At 38.2% G+C, this 9,428-nt stretch overlaps 1 protein-coding gene across 1 annotated transcript; it reads right to left on the bottom strand.

Annotated features, from left to right (window-relative positions):
- Positions 1 to 219: 219 nt before the first annotated feature.
- LOC125229283 lies at positions 220 to 7,064 on the bottom strand. The gene is made up of 6 exons (XM_048134078.1): positions 6,956 to 7,064; positions 5,290 to 5,382; positions 3,210 to 3,323; positions 2,189 to 2,333; positions 1,450 to 1,537; positions 220 to 353 (listed from the first exon to the last, which is right to left on the bottom strand). Exons 1-5 carry the CDS (start codon positions 6,998 to 7,000, stop codon positions 1,479 to 1,481), a joined length of 456 nt encoding a protein of 151 aa, XP_047990035.1. The 5' UTR covers positions 7,001 to 7,064; the 3' UTR covers positions 220 to 353; positions 1,450 to 1,478.
- Between the last annotated feature and the right edge of the window lie 2,364 nt (positions 7,065 to 9,428).

Genomic DNA, 9,428 nt, shown 5'->3' with positions numbered 1-9,428 from the left:
TATTTGGTAAAACGTTTAAAACCCGTTGTACAGAACTATAATAAACCTAAAAAAATAGTTACTTATTGATAGAATGTGTTTATTTTGCAATAACTTGTTTTACACAACAGTTTAAGTTTTCCCAGCATATAAAAAGTTGTACCTTTCAAATGACATACGGCTTATGTCATTATTGGTTTTTAGGCCAGCGTCAATACAAAACTGACCTTCAAAATAACAACATATCTTACACAAGTAAAATAAAAATACTACAGAACTATTAAATAACATTTAATAACTTAATATAGCACGCAGTTGTCCAAATATGATCGTATCTCAGCACAGCCTTCATTTTGCAGCCAGTTCGGACATCTCTGAAAATAAAATATTTGTATTAATACCTCCTATATGACAAAAACTAGGGTTAGATCTATAATATAAAAATTTAATATGATATGTAACGGATATCAAGTCCATCATTTCAACTTGCAGTGGTCGCCGTTTTTAGGGTCCCGTACCAAAAAGGTACAAAAGGAACCCTTATGGTGCCACTCTGTCCGTCTGTCTGTCTGTCTGTCACATTACTAAATATCTTTTTTTTTTAGTTTATTTAACAAATACGTACATTATATGATTCACAGTTATGTTTCTCGCCAAACTGTCTTGCTGCAGTTTGTTGGCGAGGTCTACTTATGCGATCGCTTTGAAATTTGGAATATTTATGAACATCGTCAACTCTACAAAATAAATTGCAAGCATTTTTTTTTTAATTTATTAATATTAATTATTGAAAATAACCAAAATTAAAAGGGGGGGGGCAAACTGTAAATATCCAGTTACTAAGTCAAAAGGGGTATCGTTAGAAAGAGCTCAGACTGTACATATCAAAACTATTTTTTATAATTTTTTTGTGGAAAAAAATCGTTTTATGAAGGAAAATGTAAAAAAATCCCCCCCCCCCCTTGGTAACTCCTTGCAGCGGCAGTGAGTGGAATTCGTAATTTGAGTTTTTTTTCTTTCAGTCCGACTTACGCTTTACTGTAGATTACTAATAGGTTTTCCTGTAATCTATAGATTGAAAACTATCTTGTGTATTTTTTTGAAAATTTCACGCTTAGTAGTTTCGGAGATAAGGGGGGTGCGGGGGGGATGATCATTTTTTGCTTGAAAATACTTGAAAATTACTTGACTAAAAATTACTAAAAAAAATATTTTTGAAATACTTATAAAAACCCTTTCGTTTTATATGTAACACAATATAGTTCTAGAAACTTTGATTTTTAATTTTCAGTTTTACCCCCCAAGTCACAGGTCTACATATGTGTGCCAAATTTCAATTTAATCGATTCGGTAGTTTCGGAGAAAATTGGCTGTGACAGACGGACAGACGGACACACGCGTGATCCTATAAGCGTTCCGTTTTTCCTCTTTGCGGTACGGAACCCTAAAAACCTGGAATAAAAATCTTACGCTTATCATATTGAAACCCACGCAGAAGACTAGTTTGTCCGCTTCACACCAAGTCGAGGATCCAAGCAAAGGCTTCTTACCAAGACAACTGCAAAATAAAAAATTGTTAATTCGTCATCATCAAGAAATAAAAGCATAAAAGCGGTTGTGTCATTTATTCATTTGCAAGCACGGTCGCGTGTTAACGATATAACGTCAGGCCGTCCTTTTCGCACTATTTGTAAGTGCGATAGAAACGCACCGATGTGATAAAGTTTATCTAACTAGTATGCTACGCCCAAACGTCACAATCGCTTACGCATTGCTTTTTTACAGAAACGATAAAATTCTCATATTATAATATTACTTTTTGTGCATTTTTTCAGTTTTTTTTTCTTGCTTCAGTTTATGTTGGTGTTTTTTTTATAGAATAATAGAAAAACTCTGGATTCTAATCGTCCAAGAAGGTTTTTCAAGGGTTCTTGTTGAGCTAAGTATATGCAGGTTGAAATAAAAAGGACCCTTCAAACTTTGCATAGTAACTTTTGAGGTCATAGTGAACAACTTTCATTATGGAACCAATGCTGAAATTGCGAAAAAAAAAAAAATTGGCTGTTCCGTAGAAATGAGCAACATCATGACAGTCGAAATATATGAATCAGGTGTTCAAAAAATGACACGATTTGACGTTAGGAAAAAGCCCTACACATACACCATTTCATAAACTTTCCCTGACCCAACTGCTGAAGGAAATACTTACTCTTCTTTGATCTCTTCAATGGCAGACAAGAACTCTTTCCTCTTCGACACCCACTCATCAAGATACTGTTTAAAGATTCCTTGTCGATCTGATCATTGTCGTTCAGCAAATCGTTGTTCCGGAGTACGCAATTTCTGTCTGCACACTGCAATAACAATAAGATTAGATTCCGAAATTTATGAAAAAGTAATTTGTTATAACCCAGCCATCATCATCTTCCTCGCGTTATACCAGCATTTGCCACGGCTCATGGGAGCCTGAGGTCCGCTTTGACAACTAGCCTTAAGATTAGGCGTAGGCACTAGTTTTACGAAAGCAACTGCCATCTGACCTTTCAACCCGAAAGGTAACTCTAGCTAGGGCTTATTGGAATTAGTCCGATTTCCTCCCGATGCTTTCCTTCACCGAAAAGCGAATTTAATATCAAATGACATTTCGCACATAAGTTCCGAAAACTCATTGGTACGAGCCGGGGTTCGAACTCGCGACCCCGAGTCGAAACTGTCGAAAGTCGTACGCTCTTACCGCTAGGCCACCAGCGCTTCGCGGCGTTTTGTGTAGCCCTGCCATCCCGGGTAGAATAAATTCAAGTCATCCCGCCATCTCTGCACCCTCCACGGTGTTCCGTGGGTCTCACTCGGCGACCATTTTGGATCACCGTTTAGGGTGCATGCAGACATGTCCAGCCCAGTTATACTTACAGGGTTGAGTTGAAGAAGCAAGCGAGGAAGCTTATGCCCAACCTTGGGACATGATAAAGGCAGAACTGTCCAAGGAGGCACACTGACAATTTATCCCGCCAGGCGGCGCCTGTGCAAGTGTCTAGGCATGTCACTGTCATTTATATTTGAGAGACAGAAAAAAACGTATTATCTCCTCGCTCTCCCGTAAGAATGTCATTAATGTCTCTCTTTGCGATGCAAGTTCCAAGGACTAATAGGGTGGCGCCATCAGTCATAACCTTTGAGTGTACCTCCTTATTGGAATCATGTGTTGTTGTGATAAGTATATGTATATTTACATCAGGTGATCCACGCAAGGCGGGCTTCCCCTCTAGTAAGTTGATTGGTTCACAGCCTACAGTGGTCTCGTTTTCAAACAGCTGTGGAACATTGCAGCAACGTTGTGGTGCTCCCTGCAAATTACAAAACACATATTTAAGTACTTAGAATAAAATTATAAGTAGAAAATTACTGCCCGGGGTGAGTTTTGAGCTCATAGCCTCTGGATCAATAATACAGCACTCTGCCAACTGAGCCACCAATACTTGGGCGGTTCTAGGGATGACGTTCGGTGCCTGATTTCGGTGCTGATTTTTATTTACTACTTTATTGATATGTCAGTCAACATACTAAAATCTAGCCTAAATATAAAAAATATTGGTGGTGAAGGCCTCCATTAGAACCTTATAGTTTGTAAGAAATCTGACATTTTAAAATCACCGAAATTATGTATGGGCACTGTAATCAATTTGCCCCACCGAATTCATTTTTTTACACGTTATTCCACATTTCAACTATATATATAATTTATTATTCAATTTATTGATATTTTTCATTTTAATTCGATGACAGGTCATGTAAAAAGGCGCAGAATCGCGCAATTTTACTAAATTTAACATGGTAATATGCTAGTCATTGTCGAGTAGAGAATTATGTACCCATAGAGTGGCTTAATTTGCTTAGAAACATAGTTCTATGTTTTTTACAAAGTATATCCTACTATTTAAGTATGAAATGTTAGAAAATAATGGACATTTAATCAGTTTACAACGTGGCAATCGAAGTCGGTGGTCACTTTTTTTGATATCGGTGGTAAAAAAATCCACCGAAACCACGGAAATCAACTCCAATGATATCAAATTTTATAGCGTTTTTGGAGATAACTGCAATAGCATGCATGATACAGAGGAGATGTCATAATGACGTAATAACATACTTTCAAGGATTTATTAGTACCTTACATAACGACAAATGGACCTAAACTGTGGGAGTAAATTGATCCACCGAATCTTAAATAACATGGGACCAAACCCAGCGAACGACTGAGAAACTTTCAAAAAGTCCCCTTTATAAAACGGTACTTCATCTCCTCGACACTGAATGGTTAAAACATAGCTAAAACTAACTATATTTGTGCTACTACGTCCCTGATCTACTAATTTGTAAGAGTACTGTCATGTTTAAAAAATTATACCGAAATCAGTCACTAGCCCGGGACACATCGTAAATTTGTCTTTACTCGATGAGTTTAGTTAACATAATATTATTTTTATACAGAAAATATGATAGGTAAACTAACACCTTATACGTGAATATCTATAACAACTGCGATCAACAACTCCATTTTGAGTTATGATTTTTTGTTTTGCAAATTCTGAGTGCGGGACACGTCCACCGAAGGTCATTTTTCGCATTTAATATTTTATTACTCATATCATACAAGTAATAATGTTAAGGTGTACCAAATAGAACAGAGGCTAAAGATTATGCCTGATTTAATTCAGATTTTTAGAACAGTCCGTTCTGACGTTTTTTGCCTCGGACACGTAAAAACGCGCCTTCTGAGAAATGCCCACTTCGACCAAAGAGGATCGAGTATTATAGAGAGTTACTGTCGAAGTAAAATGTGTAACCACAGGTGCATAGACTGCCATCTCTTGACACAGGCTTAAAACTTTTGAACCTCAGTTTTGACAATTTGGCCCATATTCTTAGCTTGATATATTTGTGTTAAAATGTCAAATATTAATATTAGCGCCATCTAGCTGAGCGTCCCCAAAGGTAGTAACGTCATCTAGGCCACCGTACCTTTTTCTTTATGGTACGTACGTTTTTTTCTTAGACTATCTGTCTAGATGGACTTATATAATGTCCTTGCTTCAACCAAGCCAGCATTTTCCATCATTTAAGTAAATTGGTAAATAGGACCTGTAGCGACATCTACCGTAAGACTATAATACATAAACGGAAACCGGAGAACCAAGTCATGTTAGTAACTGTTTATTGGGGGCGCTGTTCACGTGTTTACTCTCGCCATACAATCAATGTTTCCCTTGAAGAAAAAGTAACGTTACAAAAACTCGTGTTAGTCGTACTCACTGCCAGTTTTGGTGGGGTCATGCATTGAGCCAACGTCGTCTTCGATAACATTTGTCGCAAAGCAGCGTCTTCAATCTCTTGAGCATATATTGCCTGAAATGTATTAAAATTAGCCGTTAGCTGGTAGCCTAGCGGTAAGTACGTGCGACTTTTGTTCCGGAGGTCGCGGGTTCGAACCCCGGCTCGCACCAATGAGTTTTTCGGAATTTATGTCTGAAATGTCATTTGATATTTGCCAGTCGCTTTTCGGTGAAGGAAAATATCGTGATGAAACCGGACTAATTCCAATAAGGTCTAGTTTACCCTTCGGGTTGGAAGGTCAGATGGCAGTCACTTTCGTAAAAACTAGTGCCTAAGCCAAATCCTGGGATTAGTTGTCAAAGCGGACCACAGGCTTCCATGAGCCGTGGCAAATGCCGGGATAACGCAAGGAGGATGATGATGCATTAAAATTATATGAAAGCTTATAATATAATTTTCCCCTCACTAGCTCGGAAACACGTGTTTTGTCCTTTAATACCAGCGGGTAAAAACGCATTTTATCCACTAGTGGGTAAAGTAATTTGACCTTGAATAGAGGCAAATTTTCTGCTTTAAAATTGATAAAAGTGAGTAAATCTAGTAATGAAGATGTTTTACCACCTGTGTAACTACTGGAAGCAGTGATTAAGGCGTTTCTTGCGTTGTAGTTTCCTCGCTATAGTGAGGGGAAAAGTTTTGTGTTACACACGAGTGCAAATGTATTTTACTTCTCGTGTGTTGAAAAACTCGCAAGCTCAGGATTCTATTCTCGAACCACTCGCTTCGCTCGTGGTTCAACTATAGAATCCTTTCGCTTGCTCGTTTTTCAATTCCACACTCGGCGTTAAAATACAACTTTGCACTCTTGTATAACAAATAACTATTAACACATTGTATTAACACGACATTGATTGTCAGTGACATGAATTAAATGAAATATGCAATAAAAAATTTGATATTTGAAAAAAAAAAAAAAAAAAAAAAAAAAAAAAAAAAATTTGATATTTGAAATGATGATTCATGAGACATGGGCGGGACTAAACCTACACTCTAAATGGATCATATTTAAGTGAAGCAACGCAACTTTTATCCATAGTTCATCCTATTTTTTTTTATTACACATAAATCTAAATTTCTAAAATCGTGGACACTCCACAGCACTTAACAAAAATATAAAACCTAAAATAATTATAAAATATATGTACTTAAAACCTCCTTTAACTGTTATGACAGCTCTTATTAGATTATGACGAAAATAGTGAGTGACATACGAGTTCTTCAAAGTAGCCATATTTAATTTGACGGAAGTGAGAGTCTATGGGATAATTATGAATTTCTTTAATAAAAGAAATGCTTTATTTTGTAGTTAAACTAACATTAAACATTTTAATTTATCCTATGTATCACAATAAATTAAATGTAAAATGTATCCACGAATCGAGTGTCAACACAAACCTGATAGGGTTTCATGGCACTCTGGTGTATGAATAAATGTAAGATTTTTAATATAGAATAAAAAAAAAAAAAACCTCAAAACAAAGTACGAAACCATTCCTTCTGCCTTACTAAGTGCGGCGTGGTTGATCCTACTAATGTGTCTTGAATCCACTTCCATAGATATGTATTCATTAAAAAAAATACTTACTTTTATAAGCACTACCAACACTGTAAAATGAATTGTATTTTCCATTGTAAATATTTTTTTCTTTTTCTATTTACGAAGACCGTAAAAAGTATTGGTTGCTATACTTTTAGTCTCGCAATGACTAAAATAAGAATATAGTGCGGAACAATGGACAAAGTCATATAAACCATTCGTATTGTATTGTACTTAAGGGGGATTCGCCACAATCTATTCAGCGTGCATTTCAAATTACTTTTTTACCCTTTTCTTTTTTGTGACATCTTTTTCTTTTTTCTCAGTTCCTCATGAGAGTGTCACTGGTCAGAAGTCACTGAGGCTCTCGACCACAATAAGGTCGTTATTATGTGGACTAAAGATCTCCGGTACGGTTTTCTGCAGTTATAAAAATATGTGCCTGTATTAATTCCCTGGCAGGCCTTCTTAACGCTGTCCACCAAACGGGCTGGTGGACATAGGCAGAAAGAAAACAGGCAGATTAATTTTAAGGTAAATCAGCGCCAGAGCATTGGTGATCTTAATACGTAAGTAGTAAAAACTTTCTTTCTTTAAAGTCAAAAGTTTGTTAGCGCTTTAAAATGGCATGATTTATTTTAAAATGAACCAAATATTAACCAGGATATCTAGAAGGATTTTATATTGAGTTCGGTCTACAACTCTTCAGAAGTGAATACCTCATGACTCATTCTCTGAATGGGCTACGAGTAAGGCAAGTGCCCCCTTAAGACATTGTTTAGAAAAATGCGGAAGCGTAAAACTACTAGGATCTGATGATATAAGCATTGTATCGCTGGATCATGTAACACTGCCGGTGTCCTCTTTCGTTTCCTTCCTATGTCGTGTGTCGATATTTTTAACATAATTAAAACCTCGAACCAGAACGGGAGTTGTAGGTGCGGGCGTCAAGACCGCTAAGTTAAAGGGGGGCTGGGCTGGACATGTCTGCCGCATGCAACCGAAAGGTGGGCCAAAATGGTGACAGATTGGGAGTATTGGGGCCCACGGAATACCATAGCCGATGCAGGCCGCGGTTTCAGCAGACCTTTTAAAGGAGATGGCTGGACGACCTATACGCATTCTCAATACCCAAACTGGTGGGAAAACGCTGATAACAGGGTCGAGTGGAAAAAACCAAGGGAGGCTTTTGCCCAGCAGTGGGACACTAAAAGAGGCTAATTAAAAAAAACCTCGGCTTTTTATAATGAGTTTTTCGTCAATATCTTTTGAAATTTGCCGGTCGCTCTTTAGTAAAGGAAAACATCGTGAGCAAATCGGACTAAATAATCCCAAAATACTCTGGGTTGTTGGGCCTACTTTTCCTTCTGGGTTAGAAGGTCAGATGACAGTCACTTTCGTAAAAACTACTACCTACGTCAAATCCTGGGGTTAGAGTTGGCAAAACAGTCCCCTACTTAATGAGTCGTGGCATAATGCTGGGATGAATGGAAAAGTATTAAATCTGGTAACAGAATATCGCAATGGCTGCCGCTGACGACTTTCAATGTTGGGCGTTAAATCTGTTAACAGAAGTAGGTATCAGTATTCCAATACAGGTGCCGTAGCCCAATGGCATTTCTGCGACGCGAAACGAAAAGAAAAATAGAAAAATGCCATGCCATGCCATTAGCATTCGCAGCAGCATCAGCATCGGTTACTTCCCACCATTGGGTAGACACCCTGGCAGGCAAGTATGGTTGCTCGATAAATGATAAAACATCTGGCTGTCCTTATCGCACTTACTTACAGTGCGATAGGGACGGCCAGATATTTTATCATTTATCGCGCGACCATGCTTGCTTAGCTGATCGTCCCGCCATGTCTGGCCTGCACCCACCCCGCTGAATCCTGTCTATGATGTTCCGTGGAGTCCACTCAGGGCTTGTAGCCAGCGGAGGCGGGTCGCTCATGACCGTCGCTTGCCGCCTTAACGAGGTCCTTTGGGTGGAAGCCACGGGGACGACTGTCACCTGTTAGAAAGGAGGCATACTTGGATGCCCCTTTACTGGCGGTTGATTTGTCTGAAGGAGCTTAATAGCCGTTTGCTGGGGTGCATGGTAGTGTGCACCTGTATTTCCCATGTCCTCCAAAACAACATCGAGATGTAAGACGGGGGGTTGTTTAGTGGGTTAAGTAGACTGGGTTTCAAGGAGTCCCACGTAACCGTAACCTCGGGTGCATCCCCGTACCCGAGTGGTATGCGTAATGCATTTTTCCCCTCCTGAAAAAAAGGGCTTGTAGCCAAGTATGTACAATCATTGACGTTCATTAGCGTGTTATAAGTTATCATTATCATTATCACCCACTATTGCTCTTTTGTATTGATACGACAGAGTCAGTTGCATAATTATTATCGTTTACCACTGAGAGTCAACAATTTTACTGGAACTGTGGGTAATTTACAATAAACAAATCTTATTTCAGATGGTATATTTACATGTTCAAACTTGAAAGCCTACTCTAAAATAAATACAATAAG

Source organism: Leguminivora glycinivorella, chromosome 9, assembly GCF_023078275.1.
Source record: "Leguminivora glycinivorella isolate SPB_JAAS2020 chromosome 9, LegGlyc_1.1, whole genome shotgun sequence".
Lineage (NCBI taxonomy): Eukaryota > Metazoa > Arthropoda > Insecta > Lepidoptera > Tortricidae > Leguminivora > Leguminivora glycinivorella.
This window is presented reverse-complemented; position numbering and strand designations above follow the sequence as displayed.